Source organism: Pezoporus flaviventris, unplaced genomic scaffold, assembly GCF_033815535.1.
Source record: "Pezoporus flaviventris isolate CSIRO_AGI_PZ_B2104156 unplaced genomic scaffold, CSIRO_AGI_Pfla_v1 ptg000005l, whole genome shotgun sequence".
Lineage (NCBI taxonomy): Eukaryota > Metazoa > Chordata > Aves > Psittaciformes > Psittacidae > Pezoporus > Pezoporus flaviventris.
In genome coordinates, this window is record NW_026892553.1 from 2412759 (window position 1) to 2428826 (window position 16068).

Consider the following 16068-nt stretch of genomic DNA (forward strand, 5'->3'; position numbering starts at 1 on the left):
CAAAACTACCCCTGCTCCCACCACCCCTACTTTTGAGGGCAGGAGAGGGCAGCTGAGATACACTGCTCCATCATCAACCTATTCACAATTACTTGGAAAGCAAGCCTGTGAGCCCCTCGGGGAGGTGGAGGTCCCTGAGGAGAACACCCTAAGGAGATGTTTGCTAAAGATTAAACATAGATATCCTATGGGAGGGTGATCTGTGAAGTGCTCTGACAGTCTCTGTGTAACAGTAAGGATAACACTCCGGAGGAGTTCACTCCAGCAGTCTCTTTTGCTCTGATCCTTACAAGTGCTGCTGAAGTGTTGAATCTTTGTGGTTACAGAGGGTGATGATGTGATTGGTGTACTGTAGCTTTTAACTAACACATACGAAGGTAAAGTGTGCTGTGTTGAGAGGGGTATTACTCTGATGGAAGTGAGCTGGTTGCAATTGCTGGGTATGCCAAAGCATGCTAGTGGAGATCAAAAGGCTGCAGATTCCTGGCCCCAGTCCACTTCCAATCATAATACCCATTACTTATCACACTGCTGGACACAGCGTTGCTGTTCACCTCCTGCCTGGTGTGCAGGAGCAGTATAGATGAGGGTCAGCTCTTGCTGTACCTCCAGGAGACTCACAGCACTGGGGCATACTCAGGGCACACTGAGCGAGCGTCTAAACCCACAGCTCTTCCAGTTCTTATGAGTGACTTCTTATTGACCTATCTCAGTAGGGATGAAGAAAAGAGAGTAAACTGATTCACTCTTGGAGTCCGAGTGCTTCCAGCAGGCCCTGAATTACATTTCTCACTATTACATTTCTCACATGTAGGTCAAATTCCTGTGTTTCTAAGGGACCAACATCACAGAAACAATCACAGAACTGTCTGGGTTGAAAGGGACCTTAAAGCTCCTCCAGCTCCAACCCCTGCCAAAGGCAGGGACCCCTTCCACTAGAGCAGCTTGCTCTAAGCCCCTGTGTCCAACCTGGCCTTGAACACTGCCAGGGATGGGGCAGCCACAGCTTCTCTGGGCACCCTGTGCCAGCGCCTCAGCACCCTCACAGGGAAGAACAACTTCCAAGTGTCTAAGCTAATCCTCCCCTCAGTTTCTTTTTATTTGCTTATCTCATCCTAAATCCCCAGCTTTAACCTTTGCCTGCCTTATTCGCTTTTAAACGTCGGAGGTAGTGTAAGAAGGAGCTAAGCAAGCAGCTCAAACTCGAGGAGCCCCCGGCGCAGCTGAGCCGCAGGTGCCAAGATGGCGACCCCCTCGCGGTGCCCTCACCAAGATGGCGACACCCTCACCAAGATGGCGACACCCTCGCGGTGCCCTCACCAAGATGGCGACACCCCCGCTGTGCCCTCACAAGATGGCGGGCGGGGCGGGGCGGGGTCGCTCGTAACAGCCGGAAGGGATTTGTTGGCAGCCGGTTCCCAGCCCAACATGGCGGAGGGTGCTGAGGAGGAGCAGAAGCTGGCGGAGCTGCTGGCGGTGGGCTGGCAGCTCTGGGAAGAGCTGGAGACCGACACCGCGCCGTCCTCGGGGAGCCCGGCTGTGCAAGATAAGGTGCGGCAGGGGCTGGACGTCCTGCGGCGGGCGAACGCCATGGTGGCGCAGCTGGAGCTGTTCAGGTGAGCGGAGGGGAGGGATGAGCCTGGGGGCACCCGGTGAGGCGGGGCGAGGGTCTGCCACGGTTCGGGGCTTGGCCAGGGCCAGGTGGAGAGGGCGCGGGGATCGTGAGGTTGGTCTCTGCCCTTGCAGTGAGAACGAGGATCTGGAGGAGATCGCCTCGGCCGACCTGAAGTACCTGCTGCTGCCCGCCTTGCTGGGGGCCATGACGCTGAAGCAGGTGGACCTGAGCAAGAGGCTGGAGCACCTGGAGAGCGCCCGGGCCCACTTCTGGAGCTTCCTCAAGCTCTGCAAGAGCTACGGGCTGGGCAGCTTCCACCTGCCCCCCGCCACCAGCCCCCCGGCAGAGGAGGCTGACAGGAGCCCGCCCCGCAGGAGCCCTGCTGCCGTCCAGGACAAGCTGGTGGCCATGGCGTCGAGCAGGCAAGCCAAAATTGAAAGGTAGGTTCTTGGTTTGTGGCGTTTAAAGGCTTCTGGGAATCGATTTCAGAGAAGGGGAGAGCCTGGGGCAGTGCGTGGTTGTACAGACGAGGACTGCCGGGAAAGAAGGGCCTTCCTTGATGCCGGAATACACTTGATTGTGAAGCACTCCTTTTAAGATATGCACCACATATTATTTAGTGACTGCGGAGCTGCATTTATACCTTTGGTTTTGGTCTTTGAAGAACTGCATGAAAGCTCTTCTGGCTGGTGCTTTAATTGCTGCTAAGAGCATAACGCCACCCATGCTGGAAGTTACCTACCAAAGGGCTTATTATGTCCTTAAAAAAGAGGTGGTTGATGTCTCTTTGTTATGCTTTAGCTGGGGATTTTGACAAGTTGTTGCTTATTGTGGTAGCACTGAAAGGCCCAGGCTGGGCTGGAGAGCTGTTTGAATTGCATGGATACAAAGATATGATTTATATTCTAGATATTAACCTAACTGAGGTGGGTTTGGGGTACTAGACCATGTCAGGACCTTTGGGATCAGCGCAGCAAAGCCTTTTCAGAGCTGAATATCTCCTTCCAGGCAAGCTTTGTTAGTGCTGCAGGTTGGGCTTTGGTTACCTGTGAAGTCCCCTCTTGCTGTGGGCTGGTGGTTGCCTGTACCATGACTCCGTCCACTGGAAGGCAAATGGGAGGTGCCTGCGTTGTGAGTTCTGTCACAAGCAGGTTGGTACTTGATCAGGGTGAGACACCTTGCAGCTCTATTTGTTTCCAGTAAAACACATGGCCTGCATGAAAAACATAGGCCTGTATCATCCCTTCGGTTTGTTGTGTGGCAGGATGGGCCTGGCCAGTTAAGATGTATTTTTCAGCATCCTTCTGGAGCAGTTGTGAATGGGTTTGATTTTTAGAAGGCCGTTGGTATGCTCCTTTTTCTTTCAGCTCCTGTAGGTTTCCAACCCTTGTTTGTTACTCTTCGTTCTTCAGGTAGCAGTGTAGCTGAAGGGTTTACCCTGGAAGTGTATTATGTACCTGCGCACACAAAAACGCCCAAGACACAAACAGAAGAGTGTTCTGATCTGCCTTACAAGCTCAGTCTTTCTGTCATGTAGAAGCAACTCAATATAACGATCACATTGCTTTTATAAGGTCATTAACTCATTGTTGGCTGGCTCCTTCACTGTTTTCTCTAGGAGACAAATGTTGCCAGGCTTGCAGAATTGTACCTGGGAGGTTTAATTTTCCAGGTTTGTTCAACTTTTAGGAGGAAAAAAAAAATAAATTGACAGAAGCACCCATACATTAAAAGTATGTTAAAGCTGCTTTTTATAGACAGGAGATACTTAAATTACAACAGTAATTCATCCCAACCTCCCCTTTTTTATATAATTTTACTTTTAAATACATGAAATCATATTAAACCTCTTACACAGAGTAGTAAATACCCTATGTAATGTCTGAATTTGAGTTGACAGCTGGAAGTGATGGCGTAGATGGGAACAAAGTATTTTGGTGATGCATGTAGATATATAACTGTGTGTTTTCAAAGCCTTTCTTAAGCAGATTGAAACTCTTCTGATTCCTGTAGATTCCATTTGTCAAAACCTTTCTGTTGTCAATCAGATGAGGTGGGGAGATGGATCCCCACAGTGCCTCCTGCTTATGCATCATTAGAGGTCATCAGTAAATGACAGCTGGCATCATCTGGTGCTGCCAGTGCTCCTCTTCCTCTTAATGGGTACATTCCTGTAAGTCTGCTTTATTTCTACAGGAGTCTTACTCAATTGTTAAATGAGTTCTCCTTACACCAAGAAATTAGTCAAAGACATGAGGAGATCTATGAATGTCTGGGACTTGCATACCCTGAGGAGAGCTGAGCAGCAGCTGGCACTTCTGTGAAGAGCATTTAATCAGGGTAGGCAAGTTTGAGTTGAATTGAGGCAGGAGTTGGTTCTCTGCCTACATTTGACTGAATTTCAAGAAATAGGAAATTGTTTCTTTTAGAACTCACAGTATCTGGGCTGGATTCTAGAAAGGTAATTTAATGATTTAGTTCTCTTCTCTTTGAGACAGATATAAGCAGAAGAAGGACCTGGAGAACAGGTTGGCCTCTATGAAAAGTTCTGTGGACAGTGGGCAAGCAGATGAGGAGCAGATACGGGCGTTTTATATCCTACAAACCCAGAAGTGGATCAACACCAGCCTGGAGGAAATTGAAAGTGTTGACCAAGAAATAGTCATATTGAGGAGCAGAGGTACAGCAAAACAGGTATGAGATCTCTCTTGAGCTGCAGGTCATTCACAGCACAAGCAGAAGGGATTTGGTTTCACTCTGAATGAGCAGTGTCTGATTTTTTTAATTGGTCACTGACTACTCCTGCCCCGTGTTCTAGACAGTCATATTTTGCGGAATGATAGAGCATTGAATATCAGCTCTGAATCAGTCTGCGTGCAAAGGCTTTTCTCCCCTTTGCTGTCTTCTGCCAGACCCTTAACTCTAAAGAAGTAACTACATTTGTAAATTAAGGGACCCTTGTGATTTCTTTCAGACCTATACTTCTGATGTACAAGGTGTCCAGGTGTTACAGAAAGAAATGCCTGTTCTGAATGATGAAAGCTTCTCATAGACCTGCAATTCCTGTGTAGGATAGTGTTCCTGGGCTTTGTTACTCATCTAAAATGTCTGTTTAGAAATGAAAAATCATAATGTATTGACATAGACCATAGTCCAGCCTTGTTGGCACAGCTGTTTTTTGCAGTTTATTACTGGTGTTGCAGACCTCTGCTACTCTGTAGTGCCCTGGGTGATATCGTTGGGAATGATGAGCTCTGCTTGCTTCAGAATGTATTGTGTTTGATCCCTGGGAAAAATAAGCTGTATTTCATGCTTTGATCTGAACTGATCTGGCTTAGCTCTGTCAGCTTTCTGTTTTGATCAGAGCTGGTGTAACAAAGGCACAAAAGGAAGTGATTTGTAGCAACTCACAGATGGAGCTCAAGATTTAAACTGGATTAAGGTGTGAATTGTCCATATTGGGATGTTGCTCTGACATCAGAGGCGTTTCTCTTCTACAAGACCTCAAATGACTTGTTTGGGATGGGAAGCAGAGAAAGGGATTTTCATTTTCAGGATTATTTTGTGACTATTGTTTACATCTTCAGTCTTCAGCACCACCACACGGTACTTCTCGGCAAGTCAGGCCTCCAATGAAGCCCTTCATTCTCACCCGGGATGCTGTGCAGAATAAGTATGTTGGTTTCTCATTATTTAGAGGCAGTGCTCTGTCCTCATGTTAAGACTCAGATACTCTTTGAAATGCATAAAACCAGTTGTTACCTTCAGGCTTTGCATCTGGGTAGTGGGTGAGGGGAAGATCTAATGGATTTCTTGAATTTTTTCTGATTTCTTAAGTTACCAGCATGCTGCAGTGTCTTGGCTGATACTGTTTCCTCCTATTGGGATGGCAGAGGAGGTTGTATTTAGCAGATAATTACTCTTAATTTATAGGCCATGTGTTTGCTGGTTGGTAAGCTGTGGAGAGGCAATGTTTATCTGCCCCTCTAACCTCTATGGGATAGAAGAGGATTACTCTTCACTCTTAAAATAAAGAGCCCAGTAGTGAAGAATACATGTGATCTCTTAATCTAATGTAAACTCTGGAATATTTCAGTGAATTCAAATAAGTGATCTGGGGGGCTGGGAAGATGTGATGCCTACCAGAGAATAATCAGTCATGGTAGTATGGTTTTTGAACTGTCTTTCCCTAGCCTTACAGGTTATCCAGATCTTAATATTTTGTGACACCATGAGATTCTTGTGAGGAATATGGCAGCTAAAGCACAAGTTGGGATAGAAACCAGATTTCTTGTCATGCTTTTGACATCATTTGCCCTGAGCCTTCCATTAATCTGTTTAGCCAAGCTGTGCCTAACTCAGTTCTTGGGGCCTCCTTAGCATGCTGTACAGACTCCTTTGGGCTGGTGATTTGTGAATAGAACAATCCTTGCCTCTCTAAATTAGCAGGGTGAACTCTGTAAATGCTGTTATGGCTGGGTTACTGGTAAGCCTTGCTGAAGAGCCAGGCTGTAGAAAAATATTCTCAAGCCCTCTTTGATAATATGCCTTATATTGTTAGTACAGATTGGATTACAGAGTAGTTCTGTGCAGGGTTGTCTATGTTTCTGCTTGTTCATAGCAATATCAAGTGCCACCTTTGACTGTCCATCTCTTCCTGTAGAGTGTTTGGTGCTGGTTATCCCAGCCTGCCTGTAATGACTGTGGATGACTGGTACGACCAGCGCAGAAGGCAAGGAGTGGTGTCTGGTCAGAGCACACCTCCAGGTATGGAGTGGCAAAGCAAAGATTGGAATGGAGAGCTTGGGATGTCTCTTGGGGGGAGGGTGAATGGGGATGTGTTCAGAGTGTAAAGCACCCACTGACTGAGGAAGAGTAAGAGCTGGCTTCATAAGGCTGTGAGAATAACTGGATTACTGGACTGCTCATTTGGCAATTCCTGCTTTTTGTCCAGACCAGCTTTTGAGAGCCTGACTGTGGATCTTCCACTGTCCTACTGCCCCTCACTCATGTTCTTGTCTTCAGCAGATCTAACTGATGAAGAGTTGCAGAAGCAGCAGGAGAAAAAAGAGGAGGAGGATGATGAGGAAGCTCTTCAGAAAGCTCGGAACATGGATGACTGGAAAGATACACACCCAAGAGGCTATGGCAACCGGCATAACATGGGCTGATGCCCTTGCTGCAGAGGGAGCATGTCCTGGAAATCTGTAAGAATAGCCAGTGTCCTGGCAGTACAGGAGTAAAGACACTGTACATATGCAGAGGTATCCATGGCTTCCCTGGGAGGCAGGGAATTGGATGAGTAAACATGACCGCTTGTTTTGGTTTACATTAAATGTTGGACTGAGTGCACTGATTATGTACAGTGACGCCACAGAGCTCCTGTCAGGTGGAGCTCTTTCCGAGGGGTCAGACTGCCTCTGTTCTCCCAGTCAGAGGAAGTCCTTGCAAGAAAAGTACATGAATTTGGAAACGGTTCTTTGTATTGTGGGTGGATGTATTCATTTTCTTTTCCCTCTATATCATAGAATCATAGGGGTTAGGGTTGGAAAGGACCTTAAGATCATCTAGTTTCAACCCCCCTGCCATGAGCAGGGACACCACACACTAAACCATGTCACACTAAACCAAGATTTTGCCAGGCAGAGGTGACACTGACTGGGGTGTAGTTCCCTGGGTCTTCCATTTTGCCCTTCTTGAAAATGGGAGTTATATTTCCCTTTTTCCAGTTGTGCACGTTCAGGTTCTTAAAATGATCTCGAACCTGATCCTTTCCTAAAGCGGGCCTAAGGTCTTCATTCTCACAGTCCCTCCATCTGCCTTCCAAGACTTGGGCAGTGTGGTCAGAGCATTTGCCAGTGGAGACTGAAGCAAAGAAGTCATTGAGAACCTCAGCCTTCTCCAAATCCAGGGCAGCCAGCTCTGATAGCTTCCAGAGAGGGCTCACATTATCCCTGGTCAGTCTTTTGTTTGCTACATGCCTACAGAAGCCCTCCCTGTTAACTTTCACATCCCTTGCCAGGTATAATTCTAACTGGTTCTTGGCTTTCCTGACCTGGTCCCTAGCTTCCTGGACAGCATCTCTATTCTTCCCAAGCCACCTGTCCTTGCGTACACCTTTTATGAGATTCTTTTTTCCCCTCTAAGTTTCCTCAGCAGCTCCGTATTCATCCATGGAGGCCTCCTGGCCCTCCTGCTGCATTTCTTTCTAGTCGGGATGCAGAGCTCCTGAGCTTGGAGGAGGTGATCCTTGGATATCAGCCTGCAGTCTTGGGCCCCCCTGCCTTCTAGGGCTATATCCCATGGAACTTTACTAAGCAGGTACCCGAAGAGGCCAGAGTCTGCTCTCTTGAAGTCCAGGGCAGTGAGCTTGCTGCATGCCCTTCTCATTGTCCTGACAATCTCGAACTCAACCGTCTCATGATCACTACAGCCAAGGCTGTCCTGGAGCATCACATTTACAACCAGCCCCTCCCTGTTGGTGAGCATGAGGTCAGGCATAGCATGTCTCCTTGTTGGCTCCTCTGTCACTTGCAAGAGGAAGTTGTCTTCCACACAATCAGGGAATTTCCTGGATTGCTTGTGCCAGGCCGTACCATGCCTCCAACAGATGTCAGGATGGTTGAAGTCTCCCAGGAGGACAAGGGCCTGTGAGGCTGCTCCTATCTGTCTATAGAGTGCTTCATCCTCTTGATCAGGTGGTCTGTAACAGATCCCCACAGTAATGTCCCCCATTGCTGTTCTCCCTTTGGCCCTGACCCACCAACTGCGTTGACTTATCACCTGTCCCCAGAGAGAGTTCCATACTCTCCAGCCTATGGCTGACATAAATAGCTACTCCCACTCCCTGTCGGCTGGATCTGTCTTTCCTACAGAGCCTATAACCTTCCACTCCAACATTCCAATCATAGGAGCCATCCCACTATGTTTCTGTGATGCCAATGATATCATATCCCTGTAGCCGTACACACATCTCTTTATTCCCCTTGTTGCCCATACTACAGGTGTTTGTATAGAGGCATCTGAGCTGAGCTCCAAATGAAGCTGACTCGTTAGCTGGAGTGGCTGAAATAGCTCTGCATCGATTCAAGCATTTATTAAAGGTGCTGGCAATTGATTTGGGAGTGTTGGGATGGAATGATGCCCCCCCTGACCAACACATCTAGTTTAAAGCTGCCTTGACCAGCCTGGCAAGTCTCTATTACCAAAGCAGTTTTTCTGAGCGCCACCAGCCTTCAGTAGACCTGGCCTCCCAACTCAAGTCTCATGTTCAAGTAACCAAACCCCTGACTATGGTACCATTCTTCTAACCATTTATTAACCACCAAATCTGCCTGGCCTTTTCAAGGTCCTCCCCTTTGACCTGGAGGATCAGTGGAAAAACTGTCTGAGCTCCAGAGCCCCTAACCACCTTTCCCAGGGCTCTGTAGTCCTTCTTAATGATTCCCAGGCTACTGCTGTCAATATCACTGGCACCCACATGGATCTGGAGTAGTGGGTAAGAGTCAACAGGACTTACTAGACCAGGCAGCCTCTCAGTAACATCCCTGATCTGAGCCCCTGGTAGGCAACACTGCCATGTCACGCCCCGCTCACTGAGCTCCTGGCCTGGGTTTTTTCCCACTCGGGCTGCTCGCCTCAGTGGAGCTGCTGGCATCTGGACAAGGCCAGGCAAGGGCTTGAGGCTCCCTGGGTGGCTCTTGCTGCTCAGAACTGAGGCTCCTGCACGTGGTGTTTCCTGTCACTCTGGTGTTGAAGGGTCCTCTCTGGAGCTGCTCACCTCATCAAAATAATATTTATATATAAATATTTAATAAGAAAAATAAAATCTCTTGTGCTGCCTAGTTCTGTTGTTAAAATCCCTCACTCTTTATCCCAGGCTCTTCCAGAGCAAAATTGAAAAGCTGGTTGCTAGCAACCAGGGGTGTTGGGAATACAAGATGGTCAATGTTGGATGTGTTCACCTTGGCAGGCAGGTCTGCGTGCACAGCTGGGTCCTCCATGAGCTTTGCACAGGCAAATTCTGCTGTTCCTGAGCATGCAGACTGAAGCGTTGGGGATATTTTTATGTGAAGTAAATCAGGTATTTTAAGGGCAATGTCTTGAAATGCTGATACTACATGTTGTAGAAATGCCTTAATAGAAATGCTTGTCCTTTTGCTCATAACAAAAGTAACATGGGGGCTGCATGGCTATAATGCATACAGTGCGATATACAGGGAGCCCTACTGGGGCCAACAGTGCCATATTCAAAAATGAAGTACTGCACTGGTGGTGAGCGTGCTTGGAAAATAACCCTGAAGGGGTGCAAACCTTTTCTGGATTCCTCTGAAACTGGTTTAAATAGCTGCTGGCACTAATCCTGAACTGAGTGAGAAGGGAGAACATGAGCGTTCTGCCCTACATGGCACTGACCTGGTGTGCGGCAGGCACGTCACTGGGTAAGAAAGTGAGGAATCGTGGCTGGAAGACCTGGAGTTGCCCAGCATGGGACTAGCAGCCGAGGCTGCAGTTATTCTAAATGTCTTACAGATGTTGGGATAAAACCCCAGAGAAATCATCACTGCTACTTGCATGTGTGGCAGTGTTACCTGGAGCAGGACACAGGGCATTTACTGTGATTTGGTGCAGTCAGGTTCATCAGCAGAGCACTCTCTTGTGTCCAGGGAGTGAGATTCCGAGGGAATTAGGGGTTTTCCTTCCTATTAGCATGACTCAGGCACACCTGAGGGACCAGCTAGGCTTCAGGAGAGCTTGGATGTTTTATACATGGCAATCTCAGCTCTTAACTAACCTGCCCCTGTGAAGCTGTAGCTTGCAGTGAATGCCGTTGCACCCTATTTTCCAGACACTCAGCCCTTACAAGAGCAGATGATGAGTTTTTGTGGGTTCCAAACCTCTCCCGTGAAACATGGTTTAGACTTTAACAACACACTCAGTCCTAGGCGTGCACTTATTCCTTTCCTACTTTTGATGGTGGCTGGCTTTTCCTCGTGAGTACTTCTGGAGAGGTAGATCCTGAGAAGTAGCTCCAGTGAACTAGTTCCTGCTGATTTTCGCCTTTCCTTTGGCCGTTGGCCTGAAGCCCCATCTCGGTGCTGCTTTTGTGCTGTTCTTGTTTCATTTTCTTCTCTTTTTTTTGTCCCCCACTCCTCTCCACTTTGGCTGGGCTAGCAGGCTGGGCTGGCTGACTCCAGTGCCCCTCTTAGGGGTGGAAGAGGAGGGGACAATGCTGGGGCTGATGGTCAAGGCCTGTCAGGCAGGCTGCCTTCCCATACCACAGAGGGGGAGCTTTGGGATGACGTTTAGAGCATAACAGGGTTTGTGAAATACCCAACACACGGACGGTACCATTACCAGGGGAAGGCAGCTCCCACGGAGCTGCCGCTGGTGCCGGCAGCAGTGCCTTTCTGAAGAGCAGTGGGTGACCTTCGCCACGGCAGCACCTCACCGCTCAGCGTGACTCCTCGTCCTCCCAAGGACCACCAGCTCTTCTTCTTGCTCTGCAAGCCAGGGCCAGAGCGGGTCTGCTCCCCTCCACAGTGGACGGTTTACCTTGGATCAGCTGGTTAAAGCCACTGGATACACAGTCGCCCTCCAGCATTTCCAAACTCACCTTTTAACCTGCAGATCCAGGGGCTGGCGCAGAACTCCCTGCCACCATGAAAACAATTATTGCAGCCTGTTCTCAAAATCTTAGTGGTAAGATATTTCCAAAATGTGTTTGAATGGTTTCTGATGCTCTGGAGATGCGAGGAGCTGGTCAGGCAATTGCCGTTTGTTGTCAGTATTGTCTGTCTGCTTTAGGCTTAGGGGAAAGGGAGATGTTTGGAGCGATTTGGGGTTTGCAGCACCAGAGGAAAACATACAGTTGCTCAATAGGAATTAATTTCTGACAATGCATTCAGTAATGTTACTCTGCAACGTGCTCCAGAGTGCTGCAAATTCCTCTTCGTCTTTCCTTGCTGGCCTGGACTGTAGAGTCCAACTTTCTGGGTTTGAAGAGGCTCCTCTCACTGCAGATGGGGCCGGCAGCAGAGCCCATGGGACTTCTCCGTTTTCTCTCTGTGGTCTGGTCATTCATGGAGAGCTTGGAGGGGAGCTGGAAAAAGGAACTAAGAAAAGCAACGCTTTGGTAGGCATGAGTTTTCTCGGCAGAGCTTTGCATCTTCCCTGGAAAACAAATAGGGCTTTGGAAACTTGACATAGGCAGGGCTGTGAGGGCAGCAGGGCTTCTGGAGGGTGAGCAGGGATGGGCAGGAGGGACCACTCGGGGGAGAGAGGAAACAACTCTTTAATACTGGTGATGCCTCTGGGGTTTATTTTGGTTGTCCCATTCATGACTTGGATTGAGCCAGAATGAGTGGAACCAGCCACTGAACCCCAGGATTTGGTGGTTCTCCTCTGAGATGGGGGTCCCACAGGATACCTAAGGGTCTCCAGCTTGTGGAGCCATGGGGACAGGTCTGCTCCTGTCTCAGCCAACATGCTGGTTTTGGGTTGTTTTCCCAAGAAAACAAGGCTCTTGTGGCACAAGAGGTAGCTCGCTCGCACTCGCAGCAGCGGCTGTGCCGGGTGGTCTCAGGCACAGTGGACCTTTGGCCAGGAGCGGTGTGTGGGCAGAACAGGCGCCTCGGGCAGGTTTTGGGGAGGAGGGATGGGGCCGTGCATGGAGTTTGGATCCTGGCTCCTGGCCTGGGGCAGTTAATGGTTCACCAAGGTCGGTTGGAGGGAAGGGGGCGGTGGGGGGAGTGGAGCTGCTGCGGCTGCCGGACTGTCCCTTGCTGCAGGCAAGGCTCCATGGGGACGGCTTGGGGACAGCCAGCCTCGGCCACCCTGCTCGGTGCCCGGCCGCAGTCCTTGGCACTTGCTGGGGTTGGACACTGCCCCGTGCCTCCCAGCTGCACCAGCTGGGAAAGACACGAATCATCTGGGAGCCTGAACACGGGAAAGGTCCTGGCCTTTGGAGAGCTGGGCACGGTGTGGGATGTGCCACTGCACTCTGCTCCAGTGCTGCACCCAAGCTCACGGACATGTCTGGGCCCAGGGGTGCCCAGCCTGGCCCCTGCTCGGCTCAAGGCTGTTCCGAGAGCAGCCGGCATGGTCCAGAGTTCTCAGGATGAGCATCCTCCATCCCATCCCTCCTCACCCAACTGCTTCATCCTTTCCATCCTACCTCCCACCTCACTGCTGCACCCCAAAGCCCCAGCACCCACAGGTGCCCCTGGATTCACGCCCTGCCAGCCCAGTGGAGCATCTTTGGTCCAGCCTGTGCTGCTCTGGGCTGGGTGCCGTGTCCCTTCACAGGCAGCCGCGCCAGTATCCAGGCCACCCTGCGCACCCTACTTGCAGCACCCTGGCCCTCACAGCGGGATATCCACTCCTGGCTCCAGCTTCTCTCTGTCCTTCAGTGGGTGCTCAGCTTCCTGCTGCTGGGTCAGTGAGTAGGGGACTGCAGGGGGTCCCATGAGGCAGGAATGCACGCACTCACCCCCTCCTGCTCCTACAGGGATCGTCAGCCTGATGCTCCTCATTTACCTTGTGTTCACCAGCTTCTGGCCCATCTCTGCTCTCTACCTGGCCTGGATCATCTTTGACTGGGACACACCGGAGAAAGGTGGGGATGGGCACAGGTCCCCTTTTCCTCCTGCTTTGCAGCAGGATGGGGCATGGGGTCTCCTCTTTCCCTGGGTCCATCCCAGCATGGCAATTGTAGAGCACCACATTCCACCTGCTCCTTCCTTCCTCTGCCCCATCATCATCCCCATGGTGGGAAGAGGGATGCAGTGGGTCTGTGGGTAGTGTTTCCCATGGATCCTGCTGCCTACTGGGGTGGGCATCGTCTCCTGTGGTCCCTCCCTGGTTTGCAGGTGGCAGGAGGCTGCCATGCCTGCGTCGATGGACCGTGTGGAGGCACTTTCGGGATTATTTCCCTGTGAAGGTACAGTGCAGGGAGCCAGGGTGCCAGGATGGGGTGTTCATGCAGGTGGTGGTGGTACCAGCTATAAGAACATGCCGCTGTTATGTCCCTGCAATCGCTTTTATCCCCACAGCTGGTGAAGACACACGACCTGTCCCCCAGCCACAACTACATCATTGGCTCCCACCCTCACGGCATCCTCTGTGTTGGTGCCTTCTGCAACTTCATCACGGGCTCCACGGGCTTTGAGGAGATGTTCCCGGGCATCCGGCCCTTCCTCACCACCCTGGCGGGCAACTTTCGATTGCCCATCTTCAGGGAGTACCTGATGAGTGGGGGTGAGGCTCCGTGGTTGCTTACCTCATGGGCTGCCCTGCAGGCATGGCTGGTTGTGCTGGCTTGAGGGATGCAGCCACTGCCTGCCCCGCTCCTGCTCAACTCTGCTGCTGCCAGGCAGAACCCAGGTGGTGCAGCATCCATGGGCAGGGAGCTCTGGGGAGTTCCATCTGTGGGAAGCCCGGCTCTGATGGCCTCTGTGCTCTGCCTGCTCCCTGCCTGCTCCTGCAGACCCAACCGCTCCAGGAACCCTGCCGCAGCAGGGGGAGCTCTTGCTCTGTCCCTTGCATGGTCCCACAAGGCAGGGTCCCTTGCGGGGTCCCTCAGAGGGTCCCCGAGCGCTGCAGGGGCTGGCAGTCCCACAGCACCAGTGGTCCATTCTGCTGCAGGGCTGTGTCCAGTGACACGCCGCGCCATCGGGTACCTGCTGTCCAAGAACGGCACCGGCAACGCAGTGGCCATCGTCATCGGCGGCGCGGCCGAGTCACTCTCCTGCCGTCCCGGCATCACCACGCTCACCCTGAAGAACCGTAAGGGCTTCGTCCGCTTGGCCCTGCAGCACGGGTGGGTCACGGGCACCGCCGCTGTGGGAGTCTGGGGGTCCTGGCATCCCATTACCACCCACCATGTTCCCTCCACAGGGCCCACCTCGTCCCTTCCTTCTCCTTCGGGGAGAATGACCTCTTTCGCCAGGTGGTCTTTGAGGAGGGAAGCTGGATGAGGAGCATCCAGCAGCGCTTCCAAAAGATGATGGGCTTCGCTCCCTGTGTCTTTTACGGTCGGGGCCTCACCTCCATCCAGTCCCGGGGTTTCCTTCCCTATGCCAAACCCATCACCACCGTAGGTGAGCATCTTTTGCCTGGGAGGAGGGGATATCCGAAAAGTGGAGGGGCAGTGGAGGAGGACACCCGGCAATGGGTGGTGTTGGAAGGCAATGTCTTGCACAAAGGCTTGTATCCACAATAAGCCAGGCCAACCTGACCTTCCTCCTCTCCCCGCAGTGGGGGAGCCAGTGACAGTGCCCAAGATCGAGGACCCGAGCAGTGAGGTGGTGGACATGTACCACGAGATGTATATCCGCTCCCTGCTCAAGCTCTTCAACGAGAACAAGACCAAGTATGGCCTGTTGGAGACGGATGAGCTGCACATCCTCTGAGCACGGCTTGGCGCCGGCGGCCAGATCCTGGCTCACAAGGGCAGTGCTCTTGTGGGTGGGGATTTCAGCCATCCCGGCATGGGGGACACATGGGGGATGCACAGGGGACGGTCCCCACTCTGGCCAAAAAAACTGAGCAGGAAGCAGGAGAGGAAGAAGCAAAGGGAAGGGGAACTTGGGGAATAGTCCTCTTTGAAAGGGGTTTGGAGGGGCTGTGGGTGTTCCCTGAGGATGTGGGGCTGATGGGGGGGGCGATGGAGAAAGGCTGGGGGCCAGTGCTGGGCATGGTTCCCTCAAGATAACCAGGACACCGTGAGCTGAGGGAAGAGGTGTCATGTGAGGAGGGGACAGGATGGGCTCTTTGGGATAGCATCCCAATGGTGAGTGGGACCAGGCTGGGGAGATATCCCCCCTGGGGAAGAGGAGGGGCACTCCAGGACCTGGGGACAAGTGGCCTCAGCTGGTACCATGTGGCCCTGGGCGAGCAGTGGGTGCTGCTCTGGCCCCGGATGAGCCTTTTCCACCACCTCTGTACCCAATACAGAATTCCAACCCTGCAGCTGTTCCTATGTGTGTGGTGGGGTCAGGATCAGCAGTGCTGCAGCTGTACCCTGCACTTCCCATGCGGGTGAATCTGCCACCCGTGTCCCCTCGCTGGCAGTTCCATCTCCAGGGCTGGGGCCGTGCTTAATGGGGACACTTGCATGGCTCAGGTGTAACCAAGCAGTTCCCAGGGTCCACCTGGGCGGCATCAGGTATAATGGGAGGTGAGTTGCCACAGCTGCTTGTATGGTGCTAACTGGGCTTAGGAGGGAAGCTGCCTTCTCTGCTTCCACTTCAGCAGTGAGTGAGGGGTTCTCTGTGTGTCACTGTCTGGTGGGATGGGAATGGGGTTGGGACATGGCATCCTTTCCCCCCCCCAGGTGACCTGGGCAGCTCTTGGTGGGATGTAGCTGTGTGTGGCCAGTGCCATGGGGGCGGGGGGGATGCCCCAATAGTGCTATTAGCATCCCTTCCTTAGGCAAGTGCAGGCAGGACTCA

The 16068-nt window shown here is 51.6% G+C and overlaps 2 protein-coding genes across 3 annotated transcripts; both read left to right on the forward strand.

Annotated features, from left to right (window-relative positions):
- The first annotated feature begins 1296 nt into the window (after positions 1–1296).
- On the forward strand, positions 1297–7089 carry IGBP1 (immunoglobulin binding protein 1). Its single transcript, XM_061445642.1, is given in 7 exon segments — positions 1297–1360; positions 1363–1616; positions 1747–2055; positions 4114–4309; positions 5203–5288; positions 6279–6382; positions 6644–7089. Coding segments are annotated over 7 exon segments (1128 nt in total). The 5' UTR covers positions 1297–1324; the 3' UTR covers positions 6787–7089.
- Positions 7090–10580: 3491 nt separating this feature from the next.
- LOC133265289 (diacylglycerol O-acyltransferase 2-like) lies at positions 10581–15882 on the forward strand. 2 transcript variants are annotated; one of them, XM_061445648.1, is made up of 9 exons: positions 10582–11317; positions 11550–11750; positions 12923–13051; positions 13125–13232; positions 13486–13556; positions 13669–13873; positions 14261–14435; positions 14513–14715; positions 14873–15882. In XM_061445648.1, the coding sequence occupies exons 4-9, from the start codon at positions 13139–13141 to the stop codon at positions 15025–15027; spliced, it is 903 nt and encodes a 300-aa protein (XP_061301632.1). In that variant the 5' UTR covers positions 10582–11317; positions 11550–11750; positions 12923–13051; positions 13125–13138; the 3' UTR covers positions 15028–15882. The 2 variants fall into 2 exon arrangements, with proteins under 2 accessions (XP_061301631.1, XP_061301632.1); XM_061445647.1 differs by lacking the exon at positions 11550–11750 and having other exon boundaries at positions 10581–11317.
- Positions 15883–16068: the final 186 nt, after the last annotated feature.

Excerpts from the sequence above, each read along its gene's own strand:
- LOC133265289 (XM_061445647.1), top strand. The coding sequence starts at position 11,278 with ATGAAAACAATTATTGCAGCCTGTTCTCAAAATCTTAGTG. Across the intron at positions 11,318-12,922 it reads CTGTTCTCAAAATCTTAGTG|GCAGCCGCGCCAGTATCCAG; the intron begins GTAAGATATTTC and ends GTCCCTTCACAG. Across the intron at positions 14,436-14,512 it reads CGCTTGGCCCTGCAGCACGG|GGCCCACCTCGTCCCTTCCT; the intron begins GTGGGTCACGGG and ends TTCCCTCCACAG.